This window comes from Olea europaea, unplaced genomic scaffold (genome assembly GCF_002742605.1).
Source record: "Olea europaea var. sylvestris unplaced genomic scaffold, O_europaea_v1 scaffold311, whole genome shotgun sequence".
Classification (NCBI taxonomy): Eukaryota; Viridiplantae; Streptophyta; class Magnoliopsida; order Lamiales; family Oleaceae; genus Olea; species Olea europaea.
In genome coordinates, this window is record NW_019249854.1 from 682,672 (window position 1) to 704,672 (window position 22,001).

The window sequence follows — 22,001 nt, forward strand, 5'->3', positions numbered from 1 at the left end:
CCATATGGTAGGACTTTCGTGACAGTGTAAGGACCCGACCACCGTGATCGTAGTTTTCCTAGGAACAGCTTAAGTCTCAAATCATACAATAGCACTTGCTACCCCACTTCGAATTCTCACTTCTGAATATGCATGTCATGCCACTTCTTGGTTCGTTCCTTGTAGAGTTTTGAATTTTCATAAGCTTCCATTCTAAATTCATCTAACTCATTAAGTTGCAGTAGGCACTTTTCGCCAATGGCAGTCAAGTCCATATTTAACTGTTTCATAGCCCAATATGCTCGTTGCTCCATTTCTAGTGGCAGATGGTACGCTTTTTCAAAAACTAGGCGGTATGGAGGCGTGCCTATCGGTGTCTTGAATGCTGTCCTGTAAGCCCACAATGTATTGTCCAGCTTTTTAGACCAGTCCTTTCTAGATGAGTTCACTGTGACCTCGAGTATTCTCTTCAGCTGCCGATTAGATACTTCAACTTGCTCACTGGTTTGTGGATGATATGGGGTAGCAACATGGTGTTTAATACCATATTTATTCAATAGTTATTCAAACTGGCGATTACAGAAGTGTTTGCCCCCGTCACTGATCATAACTCGCGGTGTACCATATCGGGTGAAAATATATTTCTTCAAGAACCCAATTACTGCCTTTGAGTCATTTGTTGGCAGTGTAACTGCTTCCACCCATTTTGATACATAGTCCACTGCTACCAAGATGTACTGATTTGAGAATGAAGGGGTAAAAGGTCCCATGAAGTTAATTTCCAAGACATCGAATATCTCCACTTCCAAAATGTTATTCAGTGGCATTTCATTCCTCCTTGAGATATTTCCAGTGCGTTGATATCTGTCACACCTCTTGACAAACTCAAAGGCATCTCCAAACAGTGTAGGCTAGTAGAACCCTGATTGTAGAATTTTGTAGCTGTTTTCGAAGCCCCAAAGTGCCCTGCATATGCAGATGAGTGGCAATGCTCGAGAATCTCATGTACTTCTTCCTCAGGTATACATCTCCTTACTATCTAGTCAGCCCCTCGCCTATAGAGAATTGGATCCTCACAGAAATAATACTTTAATTCGGCGAAGAACTTTTTCCTCTGGTGACTTGAGTAGTCCGGCATTGGGATGGAACCGGCCAAGTAATTGACGATATCTGCATACCAAGGTGCTTCATCTACTCTCAACATCTACTCATCTGGGAAGATCTCATTGATGTCCACTAATTCTTCTGTCTCCCCAGGCTTTAATCAGGATAGGTGGTCCGCTACTACATTCTCACTGCCCTTCTTATCTCGTATCTCGATATCAAATTCTTGCAGCAACAGCACCCAATGAATCAATCTCGGCTTTGCATCCTTCTTTGTGAGTAGATACTTCAATGCAGCATGATCTATGTAGACGATGACTTTAGACCCGACAATGTATGATTGGAATTTGTAGAATGCATATACTATGACCAACAGCTCATTTTCAGTGGTGGCATAATTGATTTGCGCATCATCTAGAGTTTTGCTTGCGTAGTAGATCACATGAAAAAACTTGTTCCTCCGTTGTCCTAATAATGTATCCACGGTGTGATCACTGGTATCGCATATCAATTCAAAAGGCAGTTTCCAGTCTGGTGCCACGATTACTGGTGCTGTCGTGAGCTTCTCCTTTAAAGTGTTGAATGCTATGAGACATTCCTCATTAAACTTAAAGGTTACGCCTTTCATTAGCATATTGTATAATGGCTTAGTGATCTTCGAGAAATCTTTTATAAATCTCCTGTAGAACCCCGCATACCCCAAGAAGCAGCGAACTCCTTTAACTGATGTAGGTGGTGATAACTTCTCAATAACTTGAATTTTTACCTTGACCACCTCAATTCCTTTTGTCGAGATCCGATGCCCGAGTACAATGTCTTCCTGTACCATAAAGTGACATTTCTCCCAATTTAAAACCAGGTTAGTCTCCTTGCATCTCTATAAGACCAGCTTTAGGTGTTTTAGACATTCATCGAATGAAAATCTAAACACTGAGAAGTCCACCATGAAAACCTCAATAAATCTTTCAATCATATCGGAGAATATTACCATCACCTCTGAAATATGGCTGGAGCACTACAAAGACTAAAAGGCATCCTACGATAAGCAAAAGTACCGTAGGAAAAAGTTAAAGTGGTCTTCTCCTGATAATCTGGTGCGACAGGTATCTGATTGTAGCCCGAGTATCCATTAAGGAAGCAGTAGTGTGAATGTCAAGCTAACCTCTCCAACATCTGATCAATGAATGGAAGTGGAAAGTGATCCTTTCGTGTAGCTACATTGAGTTTGGATAATCGATGCAAACTCTTCATCCCGTAACTGTTCTTGTGGGAATTAATTCATTCTTCTCATTTTCACCACTGTGATTTCCCCTTTTTTCGGCACCACTTGAACTGGACTGATCCATGCACTATCTGAAATTGGGTAGATAATTCCTGCATCCAGTAATTTTAATATCTCTATCCTGACTGCTTCCTTCATGTTTAGATTCAATCTTCTCTGACCCTCTATACTTGGCTTGTAATTTTCTTCCATTAGAATTTTATGCATACACAGAGAAGGGATGATCCCTTTAATGTCAGCTATTGTCCACCCAATCGTCGTCTTGTTCTCTCTGAGTATACTAGGGACCTAGAGGCATCTGTGGAGTAGTACAAGTCATCGTCTCATTATGCCAGGGCCTTGCATTCATATGGGAGAAAGATGATGGACGAGTCCATCAAATTAACCAAAGAGTAGATATCGATCAAGCACCCTTCTATTGACCCCTCAGGTTTTGATAAGTTCCTTGCATAGCGCAAAGGGTAGGAGAGTGGGGTGCAGCCATCTAGGTCACTTGGTCATTCGTCGCAGGGCAACAATGGTAGTGCTTTCCCTTCGAGTTGAAGCATGGCTTAGTAGTAGCATCTTTTGTTAGTTTTCCTCTTTTTTGTGTCGCCTTTTTTTCTACTTGTAGTATCATTTCCTACTTGTCCGGGGTGTGGGCAAGAGCACATCACATGCTTTTTGTATGAATGCTATGTTATAGCGGTTATTAATGTTGAACACATCGTTCTTTTAACTTGTTTTTTGTTTAGTGTTGTCTTCCACGTTCAATCATTTGACAGCATGGGTAAATATCATTCGTCCTGCGCGTGCTAGGCTTGATTATAATGTTCGATGACCTTAGCCAACATTCTGACCATTTAAGGCTTTTCGCATAGTCACGAGGACTAGTTGGCCGTTGTGAGAGGAGTCTAGTGGTTAAGGACCTTAGCCAATTTTTTGGCTTTTCAAGGCTCTCCGCCTAGCCGTGTAGGCTATGTCGACCATTAAGAGGTGGTCTGGCGGTTAAGGGCCTTAGCCAATTTTTTAACTTTTCAAGGCTCTCCACCTAGTCGTATGGCTATGTCGACCGTCAGGAGGTGGTCTGACAGTTAAGGGTCTTAGCCAATTTTTTGGCTTTTCAAGACTCTCCGCCTAGCTTTCTGGGCTATGTCGATCGTACGTCTTCACGGGATGAGCATGGAGATTCAAGATTGCATGTTAGCATAAAAAATACTTGGATTTGGTGGGCCGTCTACATTTCAGATATGGCATGGTAAAACCACACTTGTAGAGCTGTACATCAGTGACGGTAAATGAAGCTACTCGAGCTTTCAATCTCCTTGCCTCTAGAGGGTTTTTCGATACCTTATCTTCTGCTAGATATTTGATTATCAGATCTATCCAACTTTTTTCGTGTTCGATATTCTTTAGCTCAGCCCAGACTTAAAGATGGGTTGTTGTAGAACTTGAACACTCGCTGTCCGAGGTAAGTTTTTTGGGTTGGGCGATGCAAGCTTTGCTAGTGCATTTGCGCATTCATTATCTCTTTGCGAGACCTTCGTCACCTTAAAGCTTGCGAACCCTCTTTGCAAATCCCTTACTTTCATTAGGTATGCTGCCATCCTCCCATCCTTTTCTTCATACTCTCCCGATACCTGCCCTACTATTAGCTGTGAGTCACTACATATCTCCACTGAAGTCATTCCCAGCCTTGCTGCCAAACCCAAGCCTGTGATGACTACCTCATACTCGGCATCATTATTGGTAGCAGGGAACTAAAAGCGCAACGAATATTCCAATTCTTCAGAGTCTGGTCCGATCATTATGATTTTTGCTCATGATCCCTCTGCATTCGAAGAACCATCTACAAAGATCTTCCAATCTACCTTCTCCCCTTTTGGGGGCTCTGTCGAAATGGTGAGCTCGACAATAAAGTTTGCCAGGGCTGTGCTTTGATGGCCGTCCTGAGCCTAAATTTAATGTCAAACTCACTTATTTCAATCGCCCATTTTTGTAGCCTCCTGGAGGTTTTTGGTCGATATTGGATTTGCTTGATGGGTTGGTCAGTCATTACTTGTACCGTATAGGATTGAAAGTAAGGTCTAAGCTTCCTCACTACAACAATCAACGCGAGCACCAGCTATTTGGCCAGGCTGTACCTTGTCTCTATGCCTTTGAGGACCTGACTAATGTAGTAGATTGATTTTTTGCCTTTGGGAGTTCTTTCACAAGAACGGCGTTGACTGTCTGTGGCGACACCGCAAGGTAGAGACACAATACGTCACTAGGGCATGGGCTAGTCAGAATAGGAGACTGCTATAGTGACTTCTTTAAGGATTCTAGTGATTCTTTGCACTCTTGAGTCCACTCGAAATTGATGGAGTCCCCTATGGCTTTAAAGAAGTGGTAACACTTATCTGCCGCCGACTCATAAAGCGATTGAGAGCCGCCACACGCCCTATTAACAGCTGAACCTCTTTCTTACTAGTGGGGCTCTTCATTTCTAGTATTGCCTGTATCTTGTCAAGGCTTACCTCAATTCCTCTTTGGGTGATCATGAAGCCTAGGAACTTCCTGCCGACAGTACCGAAGATACACTTCTCCGGTTTGAACTTCAAGTTATTGTGTCGAGCCACATCAAATACTTTCTGTAGACAAGCCACATGATCTATCGCTTTGGCACTTTTTACTACCATGTCGTCGATATAGACTTCTATGAAATTTTCAATCAGCTCCCAAAAGACTCTTTTCACCATCATTTGGTAGGTTGCTCCTGCATTTTTGTGGCTGAACGGCATGGCCGTGTAACAATATATCTTAGAATCTGTGATAAATGATGTTTCTCCTAGTCGAGCTCAGCCATAGAGATTTGATGGTACCCGAAAAATGCATCCAGGAAGCTAAGTCTTTCATGACCTGACGTGACATCGACCAGGTGGTCAATCTAGGGGAGTGGGTATGAGTCCTTTGGGTATGCTTTGTTAAGCCCGGTATAATCTACACACATGCATTATTTCCCGTTTGACTTCTTCACTAACACGATGTTGGCCAACCACTCAGGGTACTGCACCTCCCAAATAAAACTAGCTTACAGTAGCTTTTCCACCTCCGCCTTTGCCACTTACTGCCTTTCAGGGGCGAGGTTCCTCTTTTTCTGTTAGACTAGTTTAGCTCCGGGGAGAATGCCAAGGCGATGTTGAGCGATGGCTATGCTGATCCCAGTAATGTGGTTCAGGCTCCATGTAAAAACATCTAGGTTATTTGCCAGGCACCTTACCAACTTCATTTTTCTTCAGATTCTAAACCGGCCCCGATGATAAACTCCCGTCCTTCTGATACGGAGATCCTTTTAATCATGTCAAGTGGTTCGATCCTCCCCTTCGGAGGTTCGACCTCCAACATCATAATCGATGGTATTCCCTTCACTGGTATATTGTATTCCCTTCACTAGTATATTGTCGACATAGCATTTCTTGGATGCTTCCTGGTCCCCTCGCAAACACCCGATTCCCCTACTGGTTGGGAATTTCATGACCTGTTGATAGGTCGAGAGAATGGCTCCAGTTACGTTCAGCAATGGCCGACCGTAGATCGCATTATAGGCCATGAGAGTTTTTACAACTAAGAAACTTACCACAATTACCATAGCGGTGGGATATATACCGAGCGTTACAGGGAGTTCCACGGTCCCTTCTGGAATTACCGTGGCCCTTCCAAAGCCCTGTAGTGGGGTGGTTACTATTTTCAACTTGTTATGGGAGATCTTTAACCCCAAAAAAATCCCATGTAAGTATATTTGCAACGCTTCCCCTATCAACCAGTACTATCTTCACGTCGAAATCAGCTATGTAGCCTACTATCACCGAGTCATCGTCATGGTGGTGTGCTACACCTACCAAATCCTCCTCATCAAAAGTGATGTTCTGACTAAACCTCACTTTTCTTTGGATGGAACAAATCCCAAGAGATTGTGCGTATCTTTTTCTTGCCGAGTTTGAATCTCCACCTCCTGCTATCCCCTCTGCAATCACATTTATCACTCCCGCCCTAGGTGGGAGGTAGTCCTCCACTTTTTGTTTACCCCGGTTGTCCTTTACATTTTTGCCCAAGAGCCCTCGTCTAAAGAGGCGCTTGATCTCGTCCTTCAGCTGTTGGCACTCTTTCGTATCGTGCCCGTGATCCTTGTGAAAATGACAGTATCTGCCTTGGTTTCTCTTACCGGGTGGCGTTGCCATGGGCCTCGGCCATTCAAGCTCCTTTATATCTCGTATCTCCATTCAAGCTCCTTTATTCACACGTGGGATGTTTAAAGGGGTGAACGTCCTGGGCTCCTCCCATTTTTTCCTGACTTGTCGGTCTTGCTTTACCCATCTACTCACTCCTCAGCTTATTTTTGTTGGCAGATCTCAGCTTGTCTCCTGTGTGACTCTCCATTTTCTGTCCCTCTCTGAGTTGTTTTGTGATCTTCTCCACTTTTTCGACATCAACATACTTGTCTCCCTTTTTCAATAGGTCGTGCATTGACTCTGGGGGGTTTATTGAAAAGTGACATCTTGAAGGCTCGGTTCTGATTTTCGTTCATCAACGCAGTCACCACTGCTGACATTTGGAGATCCTCTATTCCAAGGGACGCTCGGTTGAATCTGGCTAGATACTCTTGTAGAGACTCGTCCTTCTCCTGGATCACCTGCATCAGCCCGATGGCCGTCTTCCTCTTTTTTTTACTACTGAGGAAGTAGGTCACAAAGTTCCTGTAAAGTTCATCAAATGTTCAGATAGATCGAGAGGCAAGTGTCGCCACCCAGTCTTTGGCTTCTCTCCTGAGGGTCAGGGGGAAAGACTGACACATGACTGCATCAGGTGCTTCATTCAAATTCAACAACAATAACAAAGTTTTATCCTCATCTTCGAGAATACTTCATTCAAATTCAACAAGTCAGCTAACTGATTAGAAGTGATATGAACGTCAATAGTGATACCTAGTTGATATTGGAAGTTCAAGAGTTTATTTTTCTAATTGAGTCGATTTCCAATTCTCTTTCAATTAAATTTTCCTCTAGTGCTCTCCACATCTTTCTCTTAGATATAACGGATACTTTTGATTAACAGATACAAAAAATTACGAGTTTTACCAACTGCATTAAGATTGATTTTTGTGTGCATTATTATCTTCTTTGACTTTTCTTCCAAACCAATTTCTAGTTTCCAACTTATTGGCATGCCTAAGACCACGCATTGCTACATACCGAAATTATCGTACCATGCCAATTGTTCGAAAAAATGGATGTCAAATATTGCTAATGGAATAATAATAAGAATGAAAAATAGTGAGTCCAAAAATATAAGAAAAATGAGAACCCAAGAATTTACGAGGTTTGGTAAATTTTACTACTTGTGTCGTCATGCACTACAAAGCCTATCCTCTAACTTTAAAAGAGGAATATTGCAAACTTTAGTGTAATTGTGAAATTACGTAAAACTAGATGATTCTCGAGATATCATCTTCCTAAATCGATATGAACTTAGAAAAGAAAACAATATTTAACATTGATTTTTATTTTTTCAGAGCTCTACTAATCCTTTTCTTAGTTGTGACTATGCAAAGAGTAAATGGCTTGTTATAATTTATAGAGTTTCCATAGGAGGCTCGACTTTATCTAACTTCAGACTATCCCCTTTAAAAAAGGGTCTAAATGCTGTGGGGGTACGTCCAAGCTAATATTTTCCCACTTAATCTTCACAATGATCGTAGCTAGTAGAGAATGCCTTAGCAAGACTGAATGTAGTTCATATAATAAGATTTGACAAAATTTCATATTGGCTATTCAAATTACCATGACTCTCCCAATTTTCTCGGGCTACGAAAAAAAAATTAATAAGGTTAGAGAGAGATGCTCTTAAATTCAAGTGAGAGAAAGTCCTACTTGATTGCCTTGATTTCATGAGTTTTTCATTATGTTGGGTTTGATTTTTACTTCTTAGTGAAAATCGAATTTAACATATTTCATTTCAGTTTGGTTTGCTCATATCCGAGTTTTTTGGTGGTAACTTTCTGGTCATAAGTTATATTGTTCACGGTTCTTGTTCTTGGATATTGTGCCGGTTTGGGTTCCTAGTTCCAGCTTTGGTCTACAACATTGATTACTTTAGCTTCCTTTTCGTCCAGTTTGTCTTTCTCTTTGATTTTCTTAGCTGGTTTGGTTTTCTTTGGTAGCAAACTGTTCTTTTCTCCTTGGTTCTGGTTTCTTTATTGGCTACCGGGTCCTCCAATTTCAGGCTAGTATTCTGCTTGTGCTGGTTTTTTATTCTGTTCTTCAATTTGTTTCTTGGTTACCATTTTTCCTGGGTGTTCTTGGTTCTTCGTTGGAGTTTGTGTTTTCTTGTGTATGTATTGTGTATTTATTCCTGCTGGTCAGTTGATTTTTGAATCTGGTCTCTAGTTTCTGCATTAGCTGGCATGTTTTTTGGGGTTGGTGGCTGACTTCTGCAGTTTTGGTGTTACCTTGGCCATGTCTTCTGACCTTTTTGACTTCTTACAGTATTTTGCATCTTCTATTCCTGGTTTTCTTTGACCGCTTACTGATTATTTGGTTCTGGGCCGGGTCATTTAACTGACTTTGGACTATTCTATCTTCTCCTGGGCTTTTTTATTTCACGGCTGGGCCTTCTTGTTGGGACTATTTGTGTTGGGTCTTTATCAGTTCTCAGTTAATTTTGGGCTGCTCTTATTTCATCTTCGTTCTCTGCTACCTGTTTCCTTCCCAGCAGGCCATAGTTTTTGCTTTTTCATAGGTAAGAAAAAATATGTTGCAAGCCTTTACTCTGGGTTGACACCTCTTAAGCCCCAGACTATCCAGCAAGGTGATGGTTCCAGGGGTATTGCTGCCCCTTCGAAGTCCAATATTGCGGAGAGTAATAAGGTGAGTTTACCTTCACAAAGTGTATCATTGACACTTGGAGAAAATGATAGGGAATCTGAAAATTCTGACTTTGAATTGAATTTGGTGGATTTGAAGCAACAAAATAATGCTAATGTTACTAGAAATGAGGTTGTAAAAGATACTAAAGCTCCATGGGTTGATCTCTTTAAAGACGATAGGAAAATGGAGGAAATTTTAAGTTGAAGCCTTTTGAAAATCATTTGGAGAAAGTTGTTTTGGGAGAATTGGATGAAGATAATATCAAGAATACTTGGGGGTATGGTCTCTTGGATACTTTGCTGGTTGGTTTTTGGGGAAAGTGGCTTTACTCCAATTGTGTGATTCTTGGAAGGTCGAGTATAAATATTTTGTGCACTCAAGAGGATGGTTGGTTTTCAAATTTGAGACGGATGTAGATAGACTAAGTGTGTTGCATGGTGGTCCGTACTTGGTTTATGGAAGACCATTAATGTTAAAAGTCATGCCCCGTTATTTTGATTTTGATGACAAAAATGTTAGCACTATGCCGGTTTGGGTCAACTTACCGGGATTGCCTTTAGAGTTTTGGAATATGAATACTTTGGGTAAAATTGTCTCCAAAGTTGGCAAACCCATTTCGACCGATAAGGTCACGAAAAATAGGGGTAGACTTTCCTATGCAAGAGCACTAGTTGAAGTTGATGCTTCTATCGTGCTTGTATGGGTGGTAAAGATTAGACTTCCAAATGGCATCTTGAGAGAGCAAGAAATTATTTTTGAGCACGAACCTAAATTTTGTGGTTCTTGCAAAGTCTTTGGGCATTCATCTATTGGTTGCAATTTTAAGAAAAAATCTATGGGTGACAATAGCAAGCCCATAAGTAGGGAGACATCTAAACCCACTTCACAGGCTGCTCAGGTGAAAATTGGTCAAGCTGGGAATTAAAAAAAGGCAGCAACAAATCAACAGGAAAAGGATTCCGATGGGCAGGATAGGCAGCCTCTAAACTAAATTTGAACTCAGGCTCAACCTGGGGCTATTGACGGGTAGATTAGCCAGGCTGAGGACTAGCCGGACGCCCCCTTTGTTGAGTTAGTTCACATAAGAAATGGGGCTACCCATAAAAGGAATTCAATTTCTATTGAACCCACCCAACCGCGGACTAGCAGATGCTGTCATACGGACTATGTGGTGGCTGATCCTATGTTCAAAATCACAGGGACAACTTCAAAAAATGTAAGCAATGAAAAGCCTAAAGGTAAAGTTGATGAGGTAAGGAATGTGGTGAAAAAACCCGAAAAGAAGAAAGGTACCTCCCTTGCTTCAACATCATGAAGATCGGCGCATGGAATATTAGGGGCTTTAACCTACCCCGAAAATAAAATGGGGTTAAAGGTTTCATGAAACAACATGAGATTGATGTTATAGGTATTTTGGAAACAAAATTGAAAGATTCGAAACTTTGCCGAATTATGAGGAATAAATTTGGTGGTTTCAACTTTCCAAACAACTTTCAGCATCATAAAGCGGGCCGTATTTTGGTTTTGTGGAGTTCTATGAAGGCTGAATTGGAAGTTTTGGAGACTACCGCACAAGTCATCCATTGCTCAATCATGTGCAAGGTAACTTCACGTTCCTTCGTTGTTAGTTTTGTCTATGCATTCCATACTATTGTGACTCGCAAGCCTTTATGGAATAACATTGAGGAATTCGGTCTCAATTGCTCCTTACCATGGTTGGTCTTAGGGGATTTCAATAATGTGCTAAATTTTGATGAGAATAGTAATGGTGTCGACGTCACGCCGTATGAGATTAAGATTTGGATAAATATTGCCATATTGTTGGACTTTTGGATTTGCAGTCGATTGGATGCTTCTATACTTGGAACAATAATTCCGTTTGGAGCAAACTTGATAGAGCCATGATAAATGAAACTTGGATGCTTGAGAGTTATGACAGTTTTGCAAACTTTATTCCATTAGGGTGCCTCTCCGATCACTCACCTTGTATTGTTTCAATTTTCGGGGAAGTTGATAGGAAGAAAAGGCCCTTCAAATTTTTCAACATGTGGACATGCCATGAGGATTTTCATGAAGTGGTATCAAATGGTTGGAATAAAGTCTTTTTGGGATCTAAACAATTCTCTCTTTGTAAGAAATTACAAAGTCTTAAAGGGATGCTTAAGAAGCTCAACAACAAGCATTTTGCTTACGTTTCCTCTCCAGCCGACTTTGCTTCAAAAAAGTTGGAATTGGCACAAGTTAAATTGCATAATGATCAACAAAATCTTCAATTAAAGTGTGAAGTTTTTAGATTGAGAAAGGAGGCTACCACGCTATGTGAAGCGGAAAGGAGTTTCTATTACCAAAAAGCAAAGTGCATGCATTTGAAGAATAGTGATAAATGCACCAAGTATTTCCACTCTTTGGTCAAGAGAAATGCTAAAAGGAACTTCATTCCAACTATTATCAAGAGGGATGGTAATTACTCTACCTCCCAAGAAGAGGTGGCAACGGAATTCACTCACTTTTATAGTGAATTGTTGGGAAAAAAACTGTTGGACGGCAATTTAATGATGAAATTCTAAGAGGTGGATCTATGTTGATGGGGAAAAATGCTATATTACTTGTCAGGGACATCACGAGACAAGAGATCAAAGATGCTCTTTTTAGTATTGGGGACGACAAATCACCGGGTCCGGATGGATACACATCTTGTTTTTTTCAAAAAACCATGGGATATTGTTGGCAATGATTTCATGGAGGCAATTGAAGAATTTTTTGCATCGAGGTCTCTACTCAAGCAAATCAATCACACCATCATTGCTTTAGTACCAAAAGGTAATCATTCTACATCGGTTGGGGACTATAGGCCCACTAATTGTTGTAATGTCTTTTATAAAGTCATTATAAAGATCATTTCTTCTCGTTTGAAGCCTATGCTTGTTGACCAAGCACAAACCGCTGTTGTGGAAGGACGGAGCATGATTGAAAATATTCACTTGGCACAAGAGCTTTTGAGGCAATACAATCGCAAGAGGTGGCTCCTAGATGTCTTCTTAAAATTGACCTAAGAAAGGCCTATGACTCGGTGACTTAGGATTTTCTTACTAAAGTCCTTGAGGAATTGGGTTTCCCCAATATGTTTGTTGATTGGATTATGGAGTGTGTGACAACTCCATCTTAGTCCATCGCTCTTAATGGAGTCTTTCATGGTTTTTTCAAAGGAAAGAAAGGTCTACGCTAAGGTGACCCGTTATCTCCTTACTTGTTTATCTTATGCCTTCAATATTTCTTTAGAATGGTAAAGGAGGCTACAAAGGATAGCCATTTCAATTTTCATCCTAAATGTGCACACTTTAAGATTACACACCTAGCTTTTGCGGTTGATTTGATGCTTTTTGCTAGAGGGGATGTAATGTCGGTGGATATCTTAATGAAATGTCTTTCAAATTTTGGTGCCGTGTCGGGTCTCAATATAAATGTTGGGAAATCTGGTATTTACACCGTGGGGATTCATGGTCAAGAATTGGAGGATATCCTTGCTCTTTCTCATCTCCCAATTGGTACCATGCCATTTCGTTACTTGGGCATCCCACTTGCGGCGAAAAAATTGAAAGTTAGTTCATACGATTCATTCACCAATAAAATCTCTTCCTATATTGGTACATGGTCGACTTCTTCATTATCATATGCGGGTAGAGCGGAATTTGTGCCAGTCGTTCTACAAGGAGTGGAATGTTTTTGGTTATCAATTTTTCCCATTCCGGCAACGATAATTTCTAAGATCATTAGTCTTTGTCGAAGGTTCTTATGGGGGTCTAAAAAACCATTGGTAGCTTGGAATCAAATTTGCCTTCCAAAGCATGAGGGCGGGCTCGGTTTCAAAGATATGAAAAGTTGGAATGTTGTTCTCCTTTCCAAAACACTTTAGAACATTCACAGCAAAAAGGATACTCTATGGATTAAATGGATTAAAAAAAGTACGCCTTCGAGGTTTGGATATTTGGAAATATAGAGTGAAGAAAGATGATTCTCCACTTCTTAAAAAGCTACTGGAAATAAGAGACAGCATTGTTGAATCACATAGCGACAAATAAGCTGGAATTAACAGATTATGTAGCTGGACAGATTCTGGGATTTTCAGCACCAAAGCTGCCTATGATTTCTTTGGACCGAAAGGAGTTAAAATCGGGTGGCCACCTCTATTTGGGAATGTTCTATCACTCCTAAACATTCATTTATCCTTTGGTTAGCTGTTCGGGGAAAATTGGAAACTAAAGACAGATTGACGCATCTTGACTTGACTTGGACCGAATTTTTCCAGGAGTCTTCGATGAAACTGCCTAACACCTCTTCTTTTCATGCCCTTTTTTTTAGAGATTTTTGGGATCATATCCGACATTCGTTGGCTATTTGACGCACCACGTCTACCTTGTTGAGTTCTTTAAAATGGATGAAAAGGGAAGCCCATGGTAAGACTTGGCCAAGTAGAGCAAAACGTGTTGCACTTGCAAAAACTGTGTACCACATTTGGATGGCAAGGAACAGATGTATTTTTGAAGGTATTAAGCCGCAACTTGAATCTATTGTAAGATAAATTAAAACACACGTATACAAAGTTATGTTCACCTTGTATCTGTATGTTTTGATTCAATTTGAATCTTTTGTAGTCGATTTTTAGACCGATGTTGGTGCATCTATTTTTATTTGATACTCCCAGGTATGTCCGGTGTACATGTATTGGTTACTTACCTTCTGATTTTTTGGGTATGCCCGGTGTACTTGTAAATTAATTTTGATTTATGGAATTTCACATTTACCGATTAAAAAAAAAGTTCAAGTTAACTAAAAAATCTGATCTAATCCTCGTAATACAAGTTTATATTTGTACTCCCCGAAGAGACAAGGAAACAATTCGATTTTATCGATTATATTAAACCTCATAAACTCTCTGCCGGCTGTCGTTCAATCCAACTTCTTCTATCCCCTGCAATTTCAACAAGAAACCAAATCTATTCTTCTTAAGGTAGAAAAGCCAAGAGTTAATTCATTAATTACATGACTAAGCAAGCAATGTTTGCCACTGATTATGCAAATGAACTTGGTTTTGCATACTGCTGTCTCTATTTTCTTTTGGCTACAGCTTCCACTATTGCTTGCTGACAATAGTAATACCGCCACTGCGAAACCTGGCTGCCAAAGCATGTGTGGGAATCTAACTGTTCCATACCCTTTTGGTATTGGCGTAAATGTTAGTTGTTCCCTCAATCCGTCGTTCAATATCAGCTGTGATACATTTTCAAACCCTCCCAAGGCCTTTCTTGGAACAACTGATCTCAAGGTCACAGCTATTTTTGACAACAAAATATGGGTCAAGAATTCCTTGGCATCAATCAGTATGCTATGATAAAGATGGAAATGCACCTATCGATAACTTGGTGTCTATCAGTTTAATGAACACTTCTTTTAGCCTATCTACTGAAAACCAGCTCACAGTCATTGGATGTGATTCTATTCGTTGTTAGAAGATATGGAAGATTCCATAAGTGCTTGCGTTGGTATATGTTCAAAAATCCAGGATTTGAGTGAAGGAATTTGCTCTGGAATTGGCTATTGCCAGGCCTCCATAACAAAGGGTTTACAGTACTGAAAACCAGCTCATAGCCGTTGGATGTGATGACGATTCTTTGTCAGAAGATATGGAAGATTCCATAAGTGCTTGCGTTGGTATATGTTCGAAAATCCAGGATTTGAGTGAAGGAGTTTGCTCTAGAATTGGCTGTTGCCAGGCCTCCATAACAAAGGGTTTACAGTATTTCCATATTTCCCTGACAAGCTTGAATGGTCATCATAATGTCTGGTCATTTAATCCCTGTGGCTACGCATTTCTTGGAAAGTGGGATAGGAACACATTTCGCATATCTCATCTCAATAATATGTCGATCTCATTAGATAACGTGCCCTTGGTGATTGAATGGGAAATTGGGGACAAAAATTGAACTGAAGCTCAGAATTCGATTGGCATTAACCTATGTTATGGAGAAAGCATTTGTGTTGATTTTGGGACTGGAAGAGGGGGATACAACTGCAAATGCTCTATAGGATCTGCGGGCAATCCTTATCTCAGTCCGGGCTACGTAGGTTAGTTAATAAGGATTTTTCCCTATTTAATAAAAATATGTACACCATCAGTTTTTGGCTTGGCTATTATCGAGATAATTTGATGAAACTTCCTCTGCTAGATGTTGATGAATGCAAGGATCATCCATGTGATGAATTTGCAACCTGCGATAGCCTTCCAGGTAATTACAATTGTGAATGTCGGAAAGGATATCTCGGTGATGGCAGAAAAGATGGTCTTGGTTGCTTTCTCATGCAACCTTCAACATACTCCTATAGTTAATGCAGGTAATGAATCTCTCATGCATTAAGTGATGTAGAATTTAGAAAGTATCATTTTTGACATAGGTGGAAAAGATAGTGTAAACTTCTGGTGCATGTTTAGGTTGTGGTTTATAGCTAATGAATTCTTAATAAAACTATCTAAATCTGCCTTTGCAACCAGAGATCATCTGATACATTGGCTATGATGGTACAATTAACTATCTTAAGATAGATGCTATGGATTTTTCATACAGGTTTATGCATAGCCTTGGTATTATTGTTCCTATTGGGGGTTACCTTCGTGTTGTACAAAGTACTAAAGAAGAGGAAAAGAAATAAGTGCAAACAGAAATTTTTCCAGCGAAATGGAGGTCTTTTGTTACAACAACAGATATCATCTAATGAAGATGTCCTTGAGAGAATGAAACTTTTCCGGTCCAAGGAGTTGGAGAAGGCAACTGATCGCTTCAATGAAAGCCGAATAATAGGTAAAGGAGGCCGAGGTACGGTCTATAAAGGCATGCTACCAGATGGAAGAATAGCCGTAGTGAAGAAATCCCAATCAGTCAATGCAAATCAACAAGAGGAATTTATAAACGAGGTTGTCATACTTTTACAAATAAATCACAGAAATATTGTGAAGCTACTAGGATGTTGTTTAGAGTCTGAAGTTCCATTGCTAGTTTATGAATTCATTTCCAATGGAACCCTCTTTGACCTCATACGTGACGAATGTCCCAATTTTCCATTTTCATGGGATGTGCGCTTGAGAATCGCTACCGAAGTAGCAAATGCCCTTGCCTATTTGCACTATGCATCTTCCATTCCCATTTATCACCGGGACATCAAGTCGAATAATATGCTTTTAGATGAAAAATATAACGCTAAAGTGTCTAATTTTGGAATTTCGAGGTCTATTGCATTAGATCAAACGCACTTAACCACCAAGGTCAAAGGGACATTTGGGTATCTAGATCCAAAGTACTTTCAGTCGAACCAATTCACAGAAAAGAGTGATGTTTATAGCTTTGGCGTCGTTATGGTAGAGCTTTTGACCGGACAAAAGCCAATATCTTCAAGTCCATCAGAAGAGGAACTAAGTTTAGTAACATGTTTTCTTTTATCCATTAAAGGAAAATAGCTTAACACAATTCTTGATCCTCAAATGCAAGAAAATGGTGCGAAGAAAGAGATATATATATATATATATATATATATATATATAGCTTTTAAAAGTTTATGGTGAATTTTCCAATTTACTATAATTAAAAAGATAAAATCATTCTTCGCCATTTAGTCCACCACAACCTCCTTCATACCAACCCCATGAAACTACTAGTCAAATTGAAAATAAATAAAAGTAGAATATGAAATTGCTTGTCATTCATTTAATCTAACAATTGAAAAAATCTATTAAAAAAAAAGAACGAACTCCAAAAGTGGAAGATCAACTCAAATATGTGAAAAAATGACAAATTATTAAACACAGCATAAACACTAAAATGTGGATCAAAAATATATTAAGAATGCATATAATATTTATAACGTGATTATGTTTAGTACTCCTCAGTAATCTTGATTTTTTATGATCAATTATTTTGAAAACAACGAGAAATTTGAATTGTTATGAAATATTTAACTAGAAATATATTTTTCTTATCGGGTTGCATTAATATGAATTTGTAAAGTATTTATAAAATTAATTAAATTTGAATTTTGATTACCTACTATTTTTTTCAGCAAACGAAAGAAGAAGCGCATGTAAAATGATGTGAGATAATTTTATGGTTTACTTCAAATATTTAGTGCATCTTGGTACGATGCACCTTCAAAAAGAGATATTCGGGATAATCAAATTCACTATTGATTCTCAAGATAGTATAGAGAATCAAAATCAAAACGGTAGATTCTTGATCCTTGATCCCGAAATCAACTTGTTTAGTAGAGGAATCGAAGTTGAGCCAATCGGTTCTATCGGACTTTGGTCTAACTCCAGCAGTTCCGAGAAAAAACCCGCCATCTTCTCTCCTTCCTTCGAGTTAGTAACTCAAAAAACTAAAGGAAAAAACTCAAGTGCCTGAATAATAGGAAAAATAAAGAAGAAAGAGAGCAAGGGGAGCCGTAGAATAGTGAAATCGATATACTAAATTTTGACTAAAAATTGATATTTGCACTAAAGTTTTAGGGGAAAAAATATATACTAAATTTTGATAAAAAAAATTGATATTTGCTCTAAAGTTTTAGGAAAAAAATGAGATATACAATTTTAGATGTCTCCCACCAATTTCGTCCTTTCCATGTAATCTTCAAAAATAATAAATAATAGTAAAATCTTTCGAATGTTGTAAATGGAAAGTCCATTAAAGTTTATTGGTGAATGACATTTGTACCCCTGTAGCTCTAGAAATTATTACTATTGTATTCCCAATTCTCACCTATAAATATAGGGCTTTGGTTTTCAATAATACACACAAAATGTTTATTAAGTTTTCTCTATTCTCTTTTCCTCTCATTTTATAACACGTTATCAGCACGAAACTCTTAGAATGTAATAATTTTTTTTCATAATCATCTATCATGTATATCAAAATTAATTTGATAATACGTGAATTTTACATATACATCTGTTGAATCTGCAATATGTGATCTCATCTTTCTCGATCATTGTGTTTTCTTTGTACCTTTTTTTGAATTAATTAATGTTTTTCCTTTACATCAATCCACGTGCATTTTTATGGAGATATATTTATATTAAATCAATTGATATGCATTAATTCATGTTCCTATACCCTCCTTATATTTAGATTAACCCTTTACGTTCTACAGATGCTTATAATTTTTTTTGTTTAATTGGTCAATGTTTTTTGTAAGCAAGCTTCAATTCCAAATCTCTATTTTGGCTGATTCCATATATATATAGGGTCTGTTTGAGCCACATTATTTCAAAAAAATATATTCTTAAACAGTGATTTGACATCATTTCAACCACACATTCTTCAATAAAAAAATATTACACGCAAATCAAAAATTTTTCCTTATTTTTTAATCACACATTTCCCATCAATATACTATTCAAGAATGCATTATTACCAAAATAATGTGACTCAAACACCCCCATAATATACAATTAACAAATAACTGTACCCAACTCATCTTTTCTCTCAAATCCATTGGTTTCTGCAAATTTCATGCCTTAATTGGTTAATACTAATTCAATTCTTTTAATTGCACATAATTAGAATTTCGTGCCATAATATGTGAATAGGTTTCTACATGTCACCAATTTTTTTTTTTTTTTTGTGTTTCACTCGACTCACGTTATTAATTCAAAATAATATTTTACATGTGTTTGTCTATTAATTAATGGTGAGCAACTGGATGTATTATCATTTTTTTATGTTTAGTTATGAAACATTACATTAAATTTATTTTTAATTGTTGTTGCTTCTGAAGTAGCACAACATTATAATTAATATTCCAAAAGAATATTAATCATGGATCTATTCGTTGTTACTCCAAAAGTAGCACAACATTATAAGAATATTATTTGCTCCTGAAGAGCATAAATTATAACTCTCAATATTCCAGAAGAATGTTGACATATTGCACTTGAAGAAATAATAGCAAAATATAATGTACTCCAGAAGTAGCATATGTTTCGAAGAACATATTATTTCAAATTACTTTTTATCTTTAGAGGAAAACACGTAACTTAAAGTCATGTTGATATTGACTATTTGATTAACATGTGATGATTAATCATATTTTTCGAAACTAATTGTATTTTATTGTGTAGTTAAACAAATGGCAAACATTACGAAACTTGAGTTTGCTGCACTTGACATATTTGATAAAAATTATCTGTCATGGATACTTGATGCTGATATCCATCTCGTCTCAAAGGGTTTGGGAGAGACAATAAAAGAAGGAAACAATGAATCCCTACAGGATCGTGCAAAAGCGCTCATTTTCCTCCGTCACCATCTTCACGATGGATTAAAAATTGAATATCTCACTGAGAAAGATCTACAAGTTCTTTGGAAAAAGTCAACTGAAAGATTTGATCATCAGAGGACTATAGTCCTCCCCAAAGCCCGTTATGAGTGGATGCACCTTCGTTTGCAAGACTTCAAAACGGTTAGTGAGTACAATTCTGAATTGTTCAGAATATATTCAAAGTTGACTTTGTGTGGAGAAAAAATCACTGATAAAGATATGCTGAAAAAAAACTTTCTCCACATTTCATGCCTCGAATGTGCTCCTACAGCAGCAATATCGTGAGCGTGGATTTAAAAAGTACTCAGAACTTATATCTTGCCTACTAGTTGCTGAACAAAATAATGAATTGTTAATGAAAAATCATGGATTACGTCCAACTGGTTCTGTACCATTGCCTGAAGCAAATGGTACTACATTGTCTGAAACAAATACAATATCAAGACAAGGACGTGGATGTGAACGTGTACGTGGAATAAATCATGGAAAAAATAATCAACAAAGTTATCAACAACAAGGCAACAAATTTAAAAGGCACAAAACAAACGAGAGTGGCAAATCTAAAAAGGAGCATGAAGAAAGTTGCTTCAGATGTGGAATGAAAGGGCATTGGGCACATACGTGTCGTACCTCAAAACATCTTGTGGATCTCTACCAGAGATCAATCAAGGGAAAAGAAAAATTGGAGACTAATTTTGCTGATTATGATGGTCCAATTGATGTGACTCATTTGGATGTCTCCGATTTCTTTACTGATCCAAATGGAAATATTGACCATTTGGTTGGGGGTGGTGTGATAGAAGATATAGATTAATGTACTAGTATTTTTTTCATTTTAAAAATTCAGTCTGAAATATGTTTTTACTTTTCCGCAAAAAAAAAAAAACACTCTATTATGCACTGTTTATTTCATGATATTAAGTAATGTTTACTTCTTTAAATCTAAATTCAAGTTTTTTTTTAAAAAAATTTTGTTTATTTTGTTATATTTATAGATTCATGATGGATAGTCAAGACAGCTGCTTAATTGATAGTGCAACTACACATACTATTCTTGAAGACAAAAAATACTTTTTGGACTTAATATTAGCTGAAAATAATGTTAACACGATATCGGGTGTGTCGAATATCGTTGAAGGCTCCGAAAGAGCTTGTATTATTTTACCAAATAATACAAAATTATATATTGACGATGCACTTTATTCTAACAAATCCAAAAGAAATTTGCTTAGTTTTAAAGATATTCGCTACAATGAATATCACATTGAGACGATGCAAAAAAATAATGTTGAATATCTTTGTATAACTTTTTTTGTATCTGGCAAGAAGCAGATAAAAGAAAATTTTCATACACTCTCCTCTGGCATGTATTTTACATTTATAAAAATGGTCGAATCAAATAATGTTACGAACCAGAAGTTTGTTGATTCAAAAAGTTTTATACTTTGACATGATCGATTTGGACATTCAGGAGCCATAATGATGCGTCAAATAATAAACAACTCACATGGACATCCTTTAAAGAACCAGAAGATTCTTTTATCTAATGATTATTCATGTGTAGCTTGTTCGTAAGGCAAGTTAGTCTTAGACCTTCAACTACAAAGATCAATATTGAATTTCCAACTTTCTTGAAAAGAATATATGGAGATATATGTGGGCCAATACATCCACCATGTGGACCATTTCATTACTTTATGGTATTAATTGATTCTTCTATAAGATGGTCACATGTTTGCCTACTTTCAACTAGGAATGTAGCATTTGCTAGACTACTTGCTCAAATTATAAAATTACGAGCACAATTTCCCGATTACTCAATCAAAACTATTCGTCTTGACAATGTTGGTGAATTTAGATCACAAGCATTTGATGATTATTGTATGTCAATTTGGATTGAAATTGAACATTCAGTTGCACATGTTCATACACAAAATGGTTTCGCGGAATCATTTATTAAACGTCTACAACTTATTGCTAGACCATTACTTATGAAAACAAAACTCCCAATTTCTGTTTGGGGTCATGCCATATTACATGCTGCATCATTGATTCGTATAAGACCAACTGCCTATCATCAATATTCACCTTTGCAACTTGCATTTGGTCATGAATATGATATTTCTCACCTACAGGTTTTTGGTTGTGCTGTCTAAATTCTTATTTCAACCCCACAACGTACTAAAATGGGTCCCCAATGAAAACTTGGGATTTATGTGGGTTTTGATTCACCATCTATTATTAGATATCTTGAACCTTTAACGAGTGCCTTATTTACTGCACGTTTTGCAAATTGTCATTTTGATGAAATGACTTTTCCAACTTGGAGGAAAAAAAACTACATCCTGAAAAACAAGATAGAATTTCTTGAAATGAAACAACTCTATCTC

The 22,001-nt window shown here is 37.9% G+C and overlaps 1 protein-coding gene across 1 annotated transcript; it reads right to left on the minus strand.

The window, feature by feature from the left end:
- Nucleotides 1-5,687: 5,687 nt before the first annotated feature.
- On the minus strand, nucleotides 5,688-6,606 carry LOC111385218. Its single transcript, XM_023009595.1, has 2 exons — nucleotides 6,154-6,606; nucleotides 5,688-6,050 (listed from the first exon to the last, which is right to left on the minus strand). The coding sequence occupies exons 1-2, from the start codon at nucleotides 6,604-6,606 to the stop codon at nucleotides 5,688-5,690; spliced, it is 816 nt and encodes a 271-aa protein (XP_022865363.1).
- Nucleotides 6,607-22,001: the final 15,395 nt, after the last annotated feature.